Source organism: Giraffa tippelskirchi, chromosome 1 (assembly GCF_054371585.1).
Source record: "Giraffa tippelskirchi isolate mGirTip1 chromosome 1, T2T-mGirTip1v1.2.pri, whole genome shotgun sequence".
NCBI classification, from domain to species: domain Eukaryota; kingdom Metazoa; phylum Chordata; class Mammalia; order Artiodactyla; family Giraffidae; genus Giraffa; species Giraffa tippelskirchi.
Window position 1 is genome coordinate 175,563,908 of NC_137275.1, and position 19,554 is coordinate 175,583,461.

The 19,554-nt window shown below is 42.0% G+C and overlaps 1 protein-coding gene across 22 annotated transcripts in view; it reads right to left on the reverse strand.

The window, feature by feature from the left end:
• LOC145512650 (transducin-like enhancer protein 1) overlaps positions 1-19,554 on the reverse strand; it is a 90,591-nt gene that overhangs the window by 51,049 nt on the left and 19,988 nt on the right. For 12 of the 22 annotated variants that reach the window (XM_081506962.1, XM_081507061.1, XM_081506999.1 and 9 more), the window contains exons 5-6: positions 9,333-9,395; positions 7,644-7,718 (exon numbers count right to left, since the gene is read on the reverse strand). In XM_081506962.1, the coding sequence (XP_081363088.1) occupies positions 7,644-7,718; positions 9,333-9,395 (138 nt within the window). Of the gene's footprint in view, positions 1-7,613; positions 7,719-9,332; positions 9,396-19,554 lie in introns of all 22 variants that reach the window. The other 10 variants (XM_081506922.1, XM_081506914.1, XM_081506924.1 and 7 more) reach the window with 3 other exon arrangements.

Genomic DNA, 19,554 nt, shown 5'->3' on the forward strand with positions numbered 1-19,554 from the left:
ACTTCTCAGTGCCAACAAAAGAATTGGTCCCTTCCCCCTTTATGCTGAGTAAGAAAGCCAAAAGTGCTTGATCTTCACATTTTTGCTTCTCAAACTTCTCCCCATCTGTTCCCCAAAGTTAACTTTTCCCCTCATTTCTGAATTTTAAGTTTGTTCACCAAAAGTTAAATGGCAGTGCTTCTACACTGCTGTGCCCTTATTAAAACTCATTCAAGCACACAACCTAACGGCAGAAACAGGGCATCTGGTTGGGTCTAATCTCAAACACCAACATCCACGTTAACCACCAGAAAAGACAAAAGAGGAGGTGATCCACTGCCTGGAGTAAGCACCCCATGAAGGAGCTTGGTCAACTGGACCCAGAGATCTGCTATAGGCACCGAGAGAAACCAGGCAGGCAAAACTCCAGTTCAGGGGAGTCAGTTCACCCACATGTCAGGTAAAGGCTGCCAGTCAGTCTTACCCTCTACAAAAGCCATACAAGGTAAATGGTATTGTCCATCTGAAGATGGACACTGATGGAGGTTAACTTGCTGTACGAGGTCACAAAGCACAGTAGTGCCAAGTGTCACGATCAAGTCCAGTCTTATCCTAGGCCCAGGTAACACAGGTACCAACACGGGCACAATGTTATCCAAGGTTCAGTTCACTTCAGTTGCTCAGTTGTGTCCGACTCTGCAACCCCATGAACCGCAGCACACCAGGCCTCCCTGTCCATCACCAACTCCTGAAGTCTACCCAAACCCAAGTCCATTGAGTCAGTGATGCCATCCAGCCATCTCATCCTCTGTTGTCCCCTTCTACTCCTGCCCTCAATCTTTCCCAACATCAGGGTCTTTTCAAATGAGTCAGCTCTTCGCATGAGGTGGCCAAAGTACTGGAGTTTCAACTTCAACATCAGTCCCTCCAATGAACACCCAGGACCGATCTCCTTTAGGATGGACCGGTTGGATCTCCTTGCAGTCCAAGGGACTCTCAAGAGTCTTCTCCAACACCACAGTTCAAAAGCATCAATTCTTCAGCACTCAGCTTTCTTTATAGTCCAACTCTCACATCCATACATGACTACTGGAAAAACCATAGCCTTGACTAGACAGACTTTTGTTGACAAAGTAATGGCTCTGCTTTTTAACATGCTGTCTAGGTTGGTCATAAGTTTCCTTCCAAGGAGTAAGCATCTTTTAATTTCATGGTTGCAGTCACCATCCGCAGTGATTTTGGAGCCCAAAGAAATAAAGTCAGCCACTGTTTCCACTGTTTCCCCATCTATTTGTCATGAAGTGATGGGACCGGATGCCATGATCTTAGTTTTCTGAATGTTGAGCTTTAAGCCAATTTTTCACTCTCTTCTTTCACTTTCTTTTTTTTTTTTCTTTTCTTTTTTTTTTTTTTTATAAATTTATTTATTTTAGTTGGGGGCTAATTACTTTACAATATTGTAATAGTTTTTGCCATACATTGACATGAATCAGCCATGGGTTTACATGTGTTCCCCTTCCTGGACCCCCCACCCACCTCCCTCCCCATCCCATCCTTCTGGATCATCCCATTGCCCCGGCCCTGAGCCCTTGTCACATGCATCGAACATGGAATGGTGTTCTGTTTCACATCTGATAATATACATGTTTCAATGCTATTCTCCCAGAATGTCCCACCCTCACCTTCTCCCTCAGAGTCCATAAAATTGTTCCATGCATCTGTGTCTCTTATTCTGTCTCGCATATAGGGTTATCATTACCATCTTTCAAATTCCATATATATGCATTAGTATACTGTATTGTTGTTTTTCTTTCTGGCTTACTTCACTCAAGTGAAGTTTTTCTTCTGGCTTACTTCACTTTCATCAAGAGGCTCTTTAGTTCTTCACTTTCTGCCATAAGGGAGGTGTCATCTGCATATCTGAGGTTATTGATATTTCTCCCGGCAATCTTGATTCCAGCTTGTGCTTCCTCCAGCCCAGCATTTCTCATGATGTACTCTGCATTTAAGTCAAATAAGCAGAGTGACAATATACAGCCTTGACATACTCCTTTTCCTATTGGAACCAGTCTGTTGTTCCATGTCCAGTTCTAACTGTTGCTTCCTGACCTGCATACAAGTTTCTCAAGAGGCAGGTCAGGTGGTCTGGTATTCCCATTTCCTTCAGAATTTTCCACAGTTTACTGTGATCCACACAGTCAAAGGCTTTGGTGTAGTCAATAAAGTAGAAATAGATATCTTTCTGAAACTCTCTTGCTTTTTCGATGATCCAGCAGATGTTGGCAATTTGATCTCTGGTTCCTCTGCCTTTTCTAAAACCAGCTTGAACATCTGGAAGTTCACGGTTCATGTACTGCTGAAGCCTGGCTTGGAGAATTTTAAGCATTACTTTACTAGCGTGTGAGATGAGTGCAACTGTGTGGTAGTTTGAGCATTCTTTGGCATTGCCTTTCTTTGGGATTGGAATGAAAACTGACGTTTTCCAGTCCTGTGGCCACTGCTGAGTTTTCCAAATTTGCTGGCATATTGAATGCAGCACTTTCACAGCATCATCATTTAGGATTTGAAATAGCTCAACTGGAATTCCATCACCTCCACTAGTTTTGTTTGTAGTGATGCTTCCTAAGGCCCACTTGACTTCACATTCTAGGATGTCTCGCTCTATCATACCATCGTGATTATCTGGGTCGTGAAGATCTTTTTTGTACAGTTCTTCTGTGTATTCTTGCCACCTCTTCTTAATATCTTATGCTTCTGTTAGGTCCATACTGTTTCTGTCCTCTATTGAGCCCATCTGCATGAAATGTTCCCTTGGTATCTCTAATTTTCTTGAAGAGATCTCTAGTCTTTCCCATTCTATTGTTTTCCTCTATTTCTTTGCATTGATCACTGAGGAAGGCTTTCTTATCTCTCCTTGCTCTTCTTTGGAACTCTGCATTCAAATGGGGATATCTTTCCTTTTCACCTTTGCTTTTTTGCTTCTCTTCTTTTCACAGCTATGTGTAAGGCCTCCTCAGACAGCCATTTTGCTTTTTTGCATTTCTTTTTCTTGGGGATGGTGTTGATTCCTGTCTCCTGTACAATAATACGAACCTCCGTCCATAGTTCATCAGGCACTCTGTCTATCAGGTCTAGTCCCTTAAATCTATTTCTCACTTCTACTGTATAGTCATAAGGGATTTAGGTCATACCTGAATGGTCTAGTGGTTTTCCCTACTTTCTTCAATTTAAGTCTGAATTTGGCAATGAGGAGTTCATGATCTGAGCCACAGTCACCTCCCAGTCTTGTTTTTGCTGACTGTATAGAGCTTCTCCATCTTTGGCTGCAAAGGATATAATCAATCTGATTTCAGTGTTGACCATCCGGTGATGTCCATGTATAGAGTCTTCTCTTGTGTTGTTGGAAGAGGGTGTTTGGTATGACCAGTGCATTCTCTTGGCAGAACTCTATTAGCCTTTGGCCTGCTTCATTCTGTACTCCAAGGCCAAATTTGCCTGTTACTCCAGATGTTTCTTGACTTCCTACTTTTGCATTCCAGTCCCCTATAATGAAAAGGACATCTTTTCGGGGTGTTAGTTCTAGAACATGATGTAAATGGTCTTAGAAAGATTAGCATAAATGAAACACTGAGAAGTTAGGCAGCAGGTATTTGGTTAGAAATAGTAAAACTATGCAATTGTTTTCTTTAAAAAAGAAATTGCACTCTGCTAATTATTCTTTCACTTTTTAATCAAAAAGCAACCATGTGTCTTCAGGGAGTGGGAAAAGTTGGCTGACAAGAAGCACAAGGGGACTTCCTATGGTGGTGGGGACAATCTGTACGCTGAGAGAGAGTGTGGCCCAAAAGGTGTGTGTCTGTGCCAGTGGTCAGTCTGTACACTGTGCATTTCACATGTGAATTACACACCAATTTGTAAAAATCCATGTGTGTACAGGTATATACATAGCCATATCTATATTTGTATGACATATTAATTTTATATGATATAAAACCAATTATATGTGATATAATAAATCCAGTTAAAAGACAACACTAATTATTTGGAATCTTAATCTCAGTTTAGAATCAATTACTTAGTGTCACAGCAGGTAGAAGAGAGTGCTAAGTTCCCAAATACTACAATGGGGAGTAATGAACTTAAAGAGTCCTTTGGTCAGTTTTCTTTTCCTTCAGGTAGCCATTAGCCATTCCACAAATAAAATATTACATTAAGTCAATAAACTATTTCATTTTGAGCATTTTTAATAGCATTCCAAATTTTAAAAAAATATTTGAGGAATGCTGATTAAATTGTGTTGTTTATCCCAATGTTTGGGGGTGGGGGGGGGATCAAGGTTCAAGTAAGTAAGTTCCCTTCCCACAATGAACTTGTTTTCTAAAGTACAAGTGAGCTTGTGTCAAACTGAATAAACCCTGTGCCTATTAAGATCTCTGCATTATTACTTTTTATTGTTACAAGAACATATGTTTAAAAGCTGCTGCTGCTGCTAAGTCGCTTCAGTTGTGTCCGACTCTGTGAGACCCCATAGACGGCAGCCCACCAGGCTCCCCCATCCCTGGGATTCTCCAGGCAAGACCATTGGAGTGGGTTGCCATTTCCTTCTCCAATGCATGAAAGTGAAAAGTGAAAGTGAAGTCGCTCAGTCGTGTCATGTTTAATAGCAAGAAAACTTAAAAAAAATTCAACATGTAGGGTTGCAGTTATTATTCTGCCGATTATCAAATTTACCATCAAAGTTATTTTTAAAAAGTATAACCAAAAATATCTCAAATATCTAAGAAGCTTATCTTTCTTAAATACCAGTAATCTATGTAAGTTGAAGGCAGGTGCTACAGTGGAAAACATTTAAAATTCAGTATTTCCATCAGATAGGAGAACTAAGTGTTCTATGCCAGTGCAAAATGGGTACCATTAATTCACTCCACAAAAATGGAAAAAAAAAAATAGAACCTCTCTCTTCCTACTAAAAGAGCATCCACACTCCCAGGACACAGCTAACCTCACCTAGAAGCCTGGTGTCCTTAGGAAGATACAACTTTTTCCAGGTTTGCTAAAGAGAAATATCTTTAGCCCTGTCAAGCAAGCAGTAAGCTCCTTGATTGTACCTTAAAGGGGATGAGAATGTTTCGGTTTATCTGCATTTTAAAGGGTACTCTTTCATGATCTTTCACACTTGTAATAGATGTCTAAACCGTTAAATTACTATTTCTTTTCTTAGCCTGAAAGTCGATGCCGACGAAGAGCATGGCCTCTCCCATTGTTCTTTACCCTAAGTCGGTCCCTGAACAATACTGACAGCTGCTATCAAACCAGGCTGCATTTACTCTGCGCGCAGCTGCTGCTTGTAGGAACAGACAGCCTCCCAGAGCCTCCTCCCCTCTGGGGAGACAGGTTGACACACTGCATGTTCAATGAAGGGGTGCAAAGGTCCACTGAATTGTCAACCCAATTTTATGCTACTTCGATTTTCCAGGACGCGCACAATTCCTTTCAAGCAAAAATCAAGCATATGCCAGAGCATGAAACTTACGGTGCAGGATAATTATTGATCACTACAAACTTTAAAAGAGCCTGCCGACATAAATTAATATACTGATCCAAACATTACAATTATAAAAGCCGCACATGCCAATATGCTGAAGACTCACAATTGGCGTTAAGTCTTGTGCTGAGCCCAATTCACTGATTTGGGTTATTGTTGCTAGCTATAAGAGCTAATCTGCCTTTATAATCTCAACAACATCTTTCCTGGACTAAAGCCACTCACAAAATTAGCGATTCATCTGCCCTTGCAAAACAACCTGTTATTTTTATTTTCTGATTCAACTTGAAATGAGTGTTGCCTATAAATATCTGGTTAAACCAATTTCCTCCTTTCTAATGGGTAGGATTGGGCAGTGGCTTTGAGGACGTAAAAAGTTTTACCATCAAGAAATGATATGTAAAAATTTAGAGCCTATTAGAAAACAAACATGTTCCACAAAGTTGAACTGGGTACTTGAGAACTGCTTTGCATAAGTTTTCCTTTAATCAAAACAGGCTTTTCCATCCTCATTCATTTGGGTTAAAAAATTCTGCGCTCGAGCTACAAGTACAATTTGCTATTAGTCTTTGCTAATCAAACACAGTACATGCAAAAGTACCAGTGAATATTTGATTTGATCTCTGAAATAAAGCAATTCATTACACAAGAAAAGAGTACAGAAGGCAGCAGACAAATGCAGATGTAATTGTGTTTTTTGTTGAATGTGATTAGAGAGCCCACTAAGTAACAGTCAAAAATGTGATACTAAGGGGGAGAGATGCAGAGCCCGGATCTGGGGGGAAGGGGAGGAGGGAGAATTGTTTATGCAGAGCTAAGCTGTCAAGTGTAATAAAGCAGCTTGAATAAAATTTAAGCTGAAAATCCACTGAAGCTCCCCATTTCAGGGAGGAAAAAGCTATTAAAAGGAAATGAAGGTCACCCTCCCAGTTTATTTCACCTAATTGACTGCCAATAGCTTACCACAGGCAACCCGACTGCAGATCTGCAATTGAGAAACTGATGAAAGGAGAGTTTTCAAGCTGAGGCTCATTCTTTAATCCTCCTTGGCTCTTATGTTTTTCTCCATCTCCAGTTGGGATGTAATTTTAAACCCTGATGGATTAACTGGTTCCATTGTCTGTGGCCGTCACTGCACTATGGCACTCTTAATCCGTACAGCAGCATGTCTAATTATCATTACAAAGTGTCTGAGGGAACTATAAAGACCAGCAGGGCATCTTCTCACAAGCAATTAACATAAATTGATAAATGAGTGATTTGAATCCGCTCAAGGCACTCACGTATGAATAAAATCAGAAAGGATGGTCCCTTGTTTCAGCTACTTCTTTCGCTTAGTCTGGAAAGGCAGAAAACATGAGAACTGTCCTGGATCCTGCAGTTGGGGGGAAGGATGGGGGCGTGGTCCGGGGGTGGGGAATGAACTCATGCAGGAGATGGACCCCACGGTTCACCAGGCTCGTTAATGCAGAGCAAATGACTTGTGATTGACAACCAGTTGCCAGAAAGGAGCACTAACTGAACTCAACCCAGAAGAGCAGAAACCTCGTGAAAGGCTAGAGGGCACCAGGGCAGACAATTATCACTTCTTCAACAGCAAGAGGGCTTTCTTTTCATTGGGGTGCCACTTAAAACTTCATGAAAGAGCCACAAGAAAAGCAAAACAGTTATACATAGGTTCTAATACCCTGGGAAAGCAAAAGGCAAAAGAAGCAAAAGATAACACAATGAAATAATTCCAAGTGATGTCTTGACCCCAACTGGGATCTAAAGTTATATGACAGAAGTAAGGAAAGTAGGTATTTAAAACCTTTACTTAAGGGAGCAGGATAAACTGTATTTATTTTCCCATTGAAAAGAAGATTTATTTTGTTCCCATCCTAAAAAAGGTTGCTATTACCTCCCTTATGCCAAGTGTTCTTCCCTTATACACCTCAGTGCACCTGAAACCACTTCGGCATACCTGAAATTGCCTCCCCCTCCCCTACTTATCAAAAAGGTTATCATCAAGGTTAACTTCATATTATATACAGATTAGATACAGATTAAGCCAACAAATTTAGAAGAAATGAAAGCTGGTTATACACACTGTAGGAGGTAGACCTGGTAGGCCACGTACCCCGATGATGGCATTCAGCTCTGCCATGGTCACCTGTTTGGCACGTTCGACAGCCTGGGCCACCTGCTGTTGATGCTTTGAAAACAAGAAGAAAAGGTATTAGTGAGGCAGCCAAGAACTTCACTGTACCTTCCAACAAGACAAATGCCGCATGTGGTGCAGACTGAGGTGTAATATGAGTTTAAATGCGAACTTGCTGGAGCCCACATTATTTCACAGAACACAGACAACCAGGGAAAGGAAAACAGTGGTGCTGCCCATCTTTCTAAACAGCACCAGTTAACTTCTGATGGGAATTTGGGGTTCAGAATGGTAGAACGTCAAAAAAAGACATCAAAAATGGTCATGTGAAGCCTTAGAAATCAATAGTATGGGATCTGGAAGATCATCCTGATTCTCAGAAAGGGTTTGCTATGGTAAATTTGAGCAGGATAAATTTACAGCCATTTAAAACACCCCTTTGGATACTTAAATTTTAAACGTTAAACCTGCAATCTCTTCTCTGGTCAACAAATCTCAACCCACCAGTTGGTTCTGGACTCTGAGAATTCCTTTCCTCCTTTAGATGTTTCACCCGCCACAGGAGAAAGGAAAGAACACACACACACACACACACACACACACACACACACACACAGACACACAAACAGACACACACACAGACACACACTCTCTCTCTCTCTCTCTGAGATCACAGGCTGGAAATAGCCTGCACACCTCCCAGGTCTACTAACAAATAAAAACAAAGTTGCACATCTCTTTGGGAGAAAGGAGACTATACATAGCAGAGACCCGAATTACTAAAGTCTAACTAACAACAGGCTTCAAAAGGCCAACAAATCTAAACTGTAACATCATGTAAACGCTATGCTGGAAAAGGCTGCCATAGTAATAGCAGAGATGGTGCTACCCAGCATGGAGCAGTAGATGCCAACAAGAACAGACACTCAGCATTCCAGCTCCAAGGCCCATAAGCTTTTCACTCTGTCTCAAGATATATGCATCCTGTACACACTTAAAACACAGTTTTATATTTATTAGCTTGTATCCAAAAGTAAACTTTAAGGCAAAACAAAAACATACTGGTTTTGAGTCAATTTCATAGGTTTACTCACACAAAGAGCTTTCCCCTCTCAAAATATTAAGGTTAAACGCCTATCTATGATTTTGTAACTTAATAAAATGGCTCATATATGGATATAACTCTGTAAGCCAAGGTAACATGAACATGTAACATGAATGCTCTTAACCTTAAGAGTATTGGCATCCACTCCCTCCACAGACAGCATTAAGTCAATCTGCCTTGAGGTACAAGGACAAATGAAATACTTGCTCCCATGATCAAGTCAACCCTGATGGAACCATTTTTAAAAAGCAGTAAAAGGACACACTAATCATCAGAAGCTATCAAGCTTATACTACTCCTCTAAGAAAAGAAAAGCTTTATGCTTGATAGTCATTTTGCAGTTTTCCATAGAAAAGAATTAATTTAAGGTTGAGCTATCGTCACCACTTCCACAGTGTGCCCTTAGATCTATGAGATGGAGTAGCAGGGGGTTTACACACTTCAGCTGTAACAGATGTTCTTCACACTTGTTCCTCGTGATAAAATTAACATCTTAAAACTAGCTAATTTGCAAACAGAGAAGCAACATAATTGCACTTTAACAGCTGAACAGTTTTACTTACTTCCTGAGACAGAAATGGGATGACTTGCGCACAAATCGTATTCAATCTCTTGGCGATTTCAGTCTATAAAGACAAAGCCATATAAATGGTTAGTGTATTTCATAATCAGTTCAGAAAGATAAAACTTCATACCCAACAGTGGAGTCCTCTACTGCCTCACTCTTGAGGGCATAAAATTGCTTTCCCAGGCTATGTTAGCAATATTTATCTTGAGATAAACAGCAGATATTAATCCCACTTGCAAAGAAAGACATAATCGCACATTTTATTGGTCACTTAAATAAGAGATAATGGGTAGTTTAATTGAGTCAGAAAATCTATGCAGTTTGAGGCTATATAATCATTTAACCTGGTGATTCCAAACCCTTCTGTACACTTATTCAATTATGGTATACCAGAGCACTTTTATGAAGCAAGTTCATTCAAACCAAAGTCAGAACCCTGGAGAGCAGAAGCACTGCCAAAACAGACTAGCTCTCAAGATAAGGTCCAGAGCAAGATAGTGGAAGACCTCCTTCCACTTGTTTCGACTCCTGCACAACTGAAATTGAACTTTAATGTTAGTAAGCCTTTACCAAGTTTCAAAATTTCAAACAAGCCTAGAAAACACTGCTGAAACAGACTCTAATCCAGACAGTCAAGTCAAGGGGTTCTGGATATCTGTAAAGTTTTACCACAATTCAGCATCAAATGCCAGGAGCAAAGTGACAGAGTCCACGGTTCCACTGAGTTCAAGAAAATGTGTCCTGAGTGTCTGTGGCACAGGCTATTCCAGAAGAAGCAGGAAAAGTCCCTGCTCAGCTCCAAAGGCACAGGAGTCCCTCTGCAAGACGGACAAATTGGCAAAGGAGGGAGAATACAGTGTGCTCTGCTCCCCGACTAGGAAGGATCCCCCCTGCCTACCCCTCATCCAACATCCTGCAGCAATGCAAAGGATCCCTGCTTTCCTCTAACTCTGAAGAACAGTTCTGTTTTAGGGGGGTGGGGGGAGAAAAGACATCTGAAGAGTCCCAGGTTGACCTTATGTGTATATTTCATCATTTCTGTCAATGCTTACTGATGCAACCTCTATTACTGAATTAGGCAATAAAAAGGACTATGTGGAGAAAAAAATTAGAAGAGCACAGCCCACGCCCTTGAGAAAGAGAGAATGGAATAAGTGAGATAAAGTAGAAACCTCAGGAACTGTATAATCAAGTACATAAAAAAGAGCTGCCTTTTGTCCTCCGAGATGATTCCAGTTAACTGAGCAACAAGCCTTTCCTTTTATGGGATTGGATTTACGCCAATCCAACTCAATTCTCCCTGACCACCACTGAGACAGGGTTACAGACCGTGCCTTGGAAGAAATGTACTGGAAAGGGAAATCACTGGTATAGAGAACAATCCCATGACCTTGCTTGAACAAGTGGCGCTAACAGATATGTATATGCAGAAAGGGCACAGCTGTACCAGGTGCAATCACAAAACTGGGTCAGCCCCACCTAGCTCGTTTGATCACAGCCACCCACTCAAGTGAACACAAGGTCATGGCTCTCCTGGACAGCATGGGCTGGCAACCCTTGCCTTTGCAACAAGGTTCTACCCTGTATGTTTGGGTAGACATAAAGGGGCAGAGATGCCCTTTGTGGGGTCTGAGGTCCTTGCTCTCCACTTTCCACCTGCCATACATTCCAACAGCTTTCTGTTCTTACCCGGTCTCCAAAATTCTCTTCATGTTTTCCAATGTTAAAAATGACATCTGCTCACTATGCGTACATATATGCAGATGTATACTACACAGAAATACACAAGAACTAAGTCTGCCATCCAAAGACAACCACAATAACTCTGTGGTGATCCTGGGAAGCAACCCCCAGGCTCTCATTATCTGTGTGCGCACAAGCCCAGAGTGGAGAGAGACACCTTGATATCAACGGGTCCCATGAGGTATACTGCTCTCCTGTAATTTGTTCCTTCCACTCAAATGTGTCATGGACACCCTTCCACTCCATAAAAACAGATATGAGTAAGAACATCATCAATATATCCCACTACACAAGCAGTCAGGTGTCTAAACACTCCCAACATTGGGGGATATTTATTTTTCACCTAATTTTCCACAATTACACGCTTATGTCGAATAACCCTTTCCCTAGATCTCTAAAAGGAATCTCTAGAAGTGAAATTGCTAGGTCAAAGTGTCTGCATATTTTAAACTGTAACGCATGCTGATAAACTGCCTAGCAGAGAAGCTTACTGATGTATATTATCAGTCTATGACGGCGCTTGCTCCCCCACCCAGTGTCAATACTGCGTTTCATTGACTTTTTAAAATCTTTATCCATCTAATAGATTAAAAAATGATCTCATTTTTATTTGCATTACTCCGATTCTTCCTGAAGTTAAACATCTTTTCATATATTGATTGGCCCACTTTATTTTTCCTTTGCTATCTATTCACCTTTGTCTTTTTGTAGTAGTTCCTTCCATAAGATAAATACTGACTTTTCCACAGTTTTTCCACCTTGTCACCTGTCTTCAACCTTGCTTAGTATGGGTTTTTTGCTGTGCATAACTACGTTTTTACATGGTCAGACTAAAGAATAGCCTTCCTATGTTGCTGGCCTTTGGGTCAGGATTAGAACACTCTCAAATTAAAGAAGCCATTCTTAATTTTCCTCTAGTGCTGCTATGGCTGTACTTTCTACATTTAATTACTTGACCTACATGGAATTTATTTTAGTTTAAGAAGGAAAGATGAGCTGCTCTTTAATTAATAATTATATATGTTATTACACAGAGTGGCTTCAAGGTAGAAGTGAATTTCACTGTCAAGGGACAGTTAAGACCTGGTCTGAATGAAATGAACTCATAAACCTTTAATATTAATCCTTTAATATTAAGAGGAAAATAAAAGAAGTACAGATTAAAAGCACAGAACACATAAATTGGGTTAGAGCAGCTAACACTGCAACAGGAGGACGAGTGTTAAAGATCAAAGCTCAAACTGATGCAGAAACATCAACAGCCATACCAATTGTCCTGGGAATTCTAAATAAACGGTTTGGAAGAGAAACAGTGACAAGAACAACAGAGAAGGGTCTTGTCCCAGCTGTCTCCTTCCTCTGCCAGGTCTCTAATCCCTAATCTTAAAACCATCCTCTGACAAGTGAGCTTGACCTTGAGCCAGGAAATCTAGATTCCAATCTCACCTCTGGTTTACCTTGAAATTCTCCGAGCCAGCTGTAGAGTCCCTGCTCCTGGCGGCGTGAGGACGCATCTGATCTCCCTGACAGTGCTCTGGGAGGTCTAACACATCACCACCACTGCCACCCTTCAAACAGTCTGGATGACAACTGAGAGTGATTCTCCAGCATCATCTCTTGCTTCAACATAAGGATATTCTGACAAGAACTTAGCACAAATTAACAAGTAGTAGTGTTCTCTACCTGTGCTTCTATTCCTGACCACAGAGTTTACAAGCAGGTTCAACTGGATAGTTGACCCTGCTTAAGCAAGTGTTGAGAAAGTCCCATAACCTTTTCAGACTGCCTTTTTTCTACCTCTTCCAAAGACCAGACAACTCCAATGGAAAAAAAAAAACCTGTAGGCTAACTGTGTTCTCCACCTAGAAATCATTTTCCTGACCAAAACTGAAGATGTATTTGGTACCTGCTAACAGACATATTGTTTATAAGTAAACTTACCCTGTATCTGTATTTCTGACACCATGTAAGGCAACAACACTAAGTCAGCATTCAAGAGCCAGCCCCAAATCAGATTTGCATGGAAACATTGTGCCCAAAAACTTACCCAGCTTGGTAAAGGCCCCGGCATCAGGCCCTGCCTCAGGCACGGCAAGCACCCACTGAGGCAGCAGGAGTCCATCTGTCCAGAACCAGCTTTTTTTAAAAAATGTATTTATGTATTATTTTATTTTTGGCTACACTGAGTCTTCATTGCTGTGCGCATGCTTCAGTAGCTGCGACTCATGGCTTAGTTGCCTTGCAGCATGTGGGATCTTCACAGAGCAGGGATCGAACCTATGTCTCCTGCATTGGCAAGCAGATTCCTAACCACTGTACCACCAGGGAAGTCCCCAGAACCAGCTTTTATTCTCATCAGTGCCAACTCCCTTCTCACTGATTTGCTTACGGTAATAAGAGTCAGCCCTCATAATCCAAGAACTTGGGTTTGCATCTCAGCAAAGCAGTACTAGGTGTCCTGAGTTAAGTCACTTCAACGGCTGAGCGCCAGGTCTCTTATCACCAATCTACTTCAGTGATTTATCAGAATCACATAAGCTAATATGTAAACTACAGCTGCACTATTATAAAGTGCTGTGCTCTCATCCCAATCCTTTAAGGATGACCTCAAATCCAAATAGAAGCTGCCTTTCCCTTGTAACACCAATAAACAAACTCTAGGCCCTTCAAGATCCTCCAGAGCTATTTAACTTTCTTTAGTAAACTAAGACTAAATGTTGAAAATCACATCTGAAAATCACATGAAGCTTCTGGACAGTTTCCTCCAGCTTCCGGCATCAAGGCCAGCATTATGCATCTCAACCTAACAGGGAAGCAGGAGAAGACTCCTGATACAGCTCCTCGCTGAACCCTCCCCACTGAAACTGACCACACGATACCCTTTCCACATTTAGAACTTTCAAAGGAATGCCTTACAGAACCAAAACAGAATCTCCATACATCCTAAACTCAATGACCAAAATGGAACTACATAAACCATTCCTAACAAGTGTTAGGAAAAGGCTCTGTTTACAGTAAGAAATCACATCTCAGTACAAGAGTCAGGTTGCTGTTGTTGCTTAGTCACTCTGTCGTGTCTGACTCTTTGCAACCCCCATGGACTGTAGCCCGCCAGGCTCCTCTCTGTCCATGGGATTTTCCAGGAAAGTATACTGGAATGGGCTGTCATTTCCTTCTCCAGGGGATCTCCCCGACCCAGGCATCAAACCTGCATCTCCTGCATTGCAGGTGAATTCTTTACCATTGAGCCATCTGGGAAGCCCACAAGATTCAGATACATGTATATTTTAACAGAGTTAAAGAGGTCAAACACTTCAAAGGCCAGCAATGAACTAAGCTCTTAAACTGAAGATATGATCTTCTGGGCATCTGAACTTATGTTTTTGGACTTCATGATTCCTAAAAGCTCAGCTCTCCACCTTTTCATACTCCTTCCACCTCATCTAATTACCAGACTGAAGAGCCAGCCCGCTGTCCAACGGCTGCCCACTTCTCCACTACACACTGAGTAATATATAATGAGGGTTGTTGGAGGCTCAAAGCAGGGCGAGGACTGCTTAAGAGTAAATTGCCCATGGGTCTCAAAGCAATCCAATGGCACCCTGCCCAAAGTCAGCTTAGGGAGGGGAAACTCCACCACCATTAAATTGCAAATTGATGGATCATAAAAAATGCTGCTTATGCTGAGGGCTGGCAAACTGATCTTTTGGTTTCCTCGAACCAAGCAGGAGGCCAAGGGAAAAACAGTGGAGAGCTGGTCATAAGCATCTGGCAAAAGATAAACGGGCAAGAACATGAAAACAAAGCACACAAAAGGAAATAAATAGATAATCTCTAAATCCCTTCTGACTAGAAGGTTCAGAGTCTGTGAAATGACAGCCTTCAATCCAGAAAAAATGTTCAGCCTCACTGGCAACCAAATAAAATACAAATGTAGTTCTAAGTAAGGTGGGTCATTCTGCACCAGTTATGTTAGCTTATTTTTTAAAAAATTAATGAAATCCAAAGCTGATGAGTCTTCTGGGAAACTGGAGCAATCATACATTACTGATGACAGAGTAAATTGGTATAGTCATCTTGGAAAGCAACTGGGCAATGCGTTTCAAGAGCATGAAATTATTCAAACCTTTCGGTAAGGCTTCCCACAGCTAAGAATTTATCCTAAGGAAATAGTTCAAATGAAAAGCATTCCATGCATGAAGCTGCTCACTGCAGCACAAGTTTCAAAGCAAAAGAGAAAAAGTCAGGTAAAGATATAACAGTAGTTCAACACATCACAACCATCTGCAGAGTTTTTGAAAAACTTAACATTTGCCCTCCTGATAAATCAGTTGTCTAGTACTAGGAGAACGGTTAAATACATGACATCAACCCAAAGGCATGGCAGGTAACCATTTTAAAGTCATATTTATGATAATGATGCTTAAATAGCCAACATATTTACTAGATGAACCAGGAGAAGAACAAAGCTGTGGTGTTCATGTGCTTGTGTTGTTTTTTTTAAAACAACATATGCACATGGCAAAGCACTGTAATTTGATACCCCAAATAAAACCACTGATTATCCTGCAATGGCAGCATTATCAATGCCTTATTTCCCCCAAGAGTGACCTTGCAGATGTCGCCTGTCCTTGATTTACCATTTGAATGTATTATTCAATGGGGAAGGGTGATCCGGCCTCCCACTCCTGTGATGGACCCTGGCACTGAGTCATAAGGATGCTGAAAAACCCTGACACGCTTTGGGTGCCCAGCCCTCTCACAATCATCCTATCACACATGGAGAAGCAAATGCCTAAATGAAACGATTTGTCTAGGATCATAAAGATGAGAAGCCATGTTCACTCCCTAGCTCTTTCTCCAGGGAAGTGGAAGTGGGAAATTGGAACATACTCTAGACCAAAAACAAAGCTTAAACACTCAGCTTTGAATGCAAAGCAATAGAGCCCACACAGGACCACCGCAGTACAAGGCCATGTCACTGCTGAGCCAACGACGGGACCACAACACATGGCTCCCGTATGTCAATGACAGGGTCACTGGACTCCTGCTGCCTTGGGCAGAAGTACAGTGCAAGGCAAAGGAGGCATTTCACAAGAAGCCTCAGTCCTTAAGTGCAAACTTTAAATAAACAACAGCAGCCAAACTGCACACCTCTGTCTTGCCCTTCAGGGGCAAAGAGAATTAGTGCCTCAGCACTAACTTCAGACAACCTGGCCCACCAATGAAGCAGAGTCCACGAAAACAAAGCCACAAATACATCTCCCATTTCCTGAACACGGTCTCTGATGTACCTAAAGATAATTCAAGATGTTTGCCTAATAGTGCATATCCAAAATCATCTATGCAAAATTCTGCAAATAATTTTCCAATACTCTGCCCACCCCTTTGGAAGGGGAAAAGGCTTCTTGGGCTAGAGATCGCCTTCAGAACAATGGCTATGCACCAGACTAGCCCCTTGCTTCACCAGCACACTCATGAAAAGGGAATCTTACTAGAAATTCTAATGCATCAGAGTAACTTTTCTATTTAAAATATAATGACAGAGATAAACGACTATCCACGATTTGGGGGAAATCCAAATGAAAAGGACTTGAGATCTCTTTAAGTTGAGGATATACTGATCATGAGGTTATCATGTTTAAGAGTGCCCCAGGTTCACTTGAAGGGTTTGATAAAACAGACAGCTGGACCCACTCTCAGAATTTCTGAGCCAGGAGGTCTGGGGCCCCAGCATCTGCCTTTCTAACAAGGTCCCAGGTGCTCTGCAGATTTCTGGACCAGGGACCACACTTTGAGAACCTTGGAAATTGAATAATCATGACAGAGGCAGCGTCTACTGCTTAACACACCTGAGCTCCAATTACATACAGGCTCTAAATGTCAGTTAGTGTAGGTGCCCTTGGAGACTGGACCGGAAAGGTTAAAATAACTCGCCCAGGGTCAGAATTAAGCAGGAAGGGAGGACAGATCTGTCTCTCTCCAAAGCCTTGCCACAGACAGAGATGATCACCTTTCTCCACGTCTTTTTAGAAAATCAGACCAAGGCAAGAACACAAACCGAGGCTGAAGGAAGCCATTTGCCTACTGTGGGAAACCTCAAACTATGTTCATTTAAATCAGTCCACCCATGGCAATGTAATCTCGTCCCTTCTTCAACCCGATAACTAAATCAAAACAAAGAGGACCAGATGACAGACTCCTTCAGTGGCTCAATTAATCAGAATACAAGTCGCCAATTACAGGCAGGTCATAACTTTCATGTTCCGCCTCCTCCTCATTTGGCAGCTTCTACAAGCACATTCTAGACCCCAGCCCTTTCCAACAGGGTGCTGACTCTCTCCTTCTACTGCTCACCTTTCACACTCACAGTTTCTCTCAGAGCAAGGAGAGGTTAAAATAAAGGGAAAGAAAAACCTGCTGAAGGCTGCCTGGGCGGAGATAGCAACACTAATTGCTCCCATTCTCTGGCTCCTCGTGAGGCAGATCGCAGGGGCCTGCATCTTCGGAGAAAGCTCTCGGATCTTCGCAGCAGCTCTCAGCAGAGCAACTCAAGTGCCCTTAATTGTTTATGTTCTTAATGCAGAGCCTCTTGAATGCATTCATTTTTAATAGCAGGCTTGAGTGTGGGGCCCATCAAAGAAGGACAAAGCAACTCTATTCATTGGTCCTCCTTCCTGCAATGACAGTCTTCTGATTTATTTGCAAATGACAAGCTTGGCAGGCCCCACTTGAGGGCTGCCCTCTTTTTTTTTTTTAAAAGAATTCAGTTGCATTTTCCAAGATGAAGTTGAGTCTGCAACGCTGTGTATTTGTGTAAATTCTTCCCCCTTCAGTTCCTTCTAATTAATGACTTAAATGTTTTGACCCAACTGTTGCCAAGCAGAGCATTTGGGCTTTAATTTGTCATTTTGGTAAAGATGCATCCTTGACAAAAGCATCACAGCTGTTTCAGTGCCTAAACAGCACATTTCCATTATTCAGAAACCCTTGTTGTGGAGTTCCGAAAGTGCTGCTCACAGGAAATTGTTCTGACTCGTTCCATGATGGAAAAAGACAGCGTTCAGTGGTGTCAGAGGAAAATGCACTCTGTTGTGCCACAAGAAGGGTTTCAAGACAAACTCCACGGGGTGAACCATGGAACACTACCAAGAATTAATCACCTATTGTTCTGGGAATGGAAAGAGAGCAAGCCTACACCTTTCACCTCTTCACAGGTCTTAGTCGTTTAGGGAGCTCATGAGAAATAAGATAATATCATATAATAGCAAGAAGATCAGTGGGAGGAAAAACCAGCTACATCATCATGGCATGAAGGCTAAAATTACAATTACGAAAATAAAATATGCCTACGTAAAGATCAAGACTGCACATGAATATGCAAAAACCAAGTAGCCTCTGAAAACTGGGTTTCTGGGAATGGTCTTGATTCAAAACTTGGAAAGTTAACTTTCTTTGCAATAACACTTAAACCCTTTTTCATCAGAGCAACCTTTTAGGCCTGTTTCCCTGTGGCTCAGTGGTGAAGAATCTGCCTGCCCATTTAGGAGACGAGGATTATATCCCTAGGTTGGGAACATCCCTTGGTGAAGGAAAGGGCCCCAGTCTTCTTGCCTGGGAAATCCTATGGACAGCAGGCTACAGTTCATGGGGTCACAAAGAGTTGAACATGACTTAGCGACTAAACAACAACAAACCAGTTTCTGGATGGTACTGGCTTCCAAAAGTCTGCATCACTGTGCCCCTACCCTCCATCATGATAAAGCAAACATCCAGTGCACACAACTATAAAGCACAATTTATCATCAGCTTTAGTATTTCTCATCACCCCCCCTTCACCACATCTTATCTGGAGAATATTGGATAGGTATGAATGTTTCCCTAAAAGGTTGGAATCTTCAGCCAATCTAGATGGTGGGAAAGGAATCTCCTGCCTGAAGGGACCATGGACAGTGGTTCCCTAATTTTATAAGCATGCTGCAGCTGAATGACCCATACACATGAAGGACGGCTGCCACTCTTGTTCCAGAGCAACTTCCTGGGAAAAGCAGCTCCTTCATCAAGAGGTCTACGCCATCAAAGCCATGTGACATGCAAGAGAATGGCCCCAAGTTAGATAGACATGTGTGTGTATGCACTGGTAAGGCCATCCTTGAGTCCCAAACTCACGTCTCAGGTGGAAAGCCCCATCTCTGGGCCTGACTCCTCACCAAGTTGAGCTACTGGAGAGGTGGTCCTTTGGGAAGGAAGACAAGGTTCCTGGCATTCCCAGTTGAAACCTAGGGCTCTCTTTTCCATCAACATCATATGCCAAGAAACTCCAGAATGCAAGTTACCCCTTAGAGTGGCCAGAGGATGCATCTGAAGGGAGGGGGCTCTACTGCAGACTGGGGTTGGGCTTCTGCCTCAGGACAGTCCTCTGCGAACCCAGCAGTGCCAGAAAAGCATCAAAGTTTGAGGCAAAAAAAAAAAAA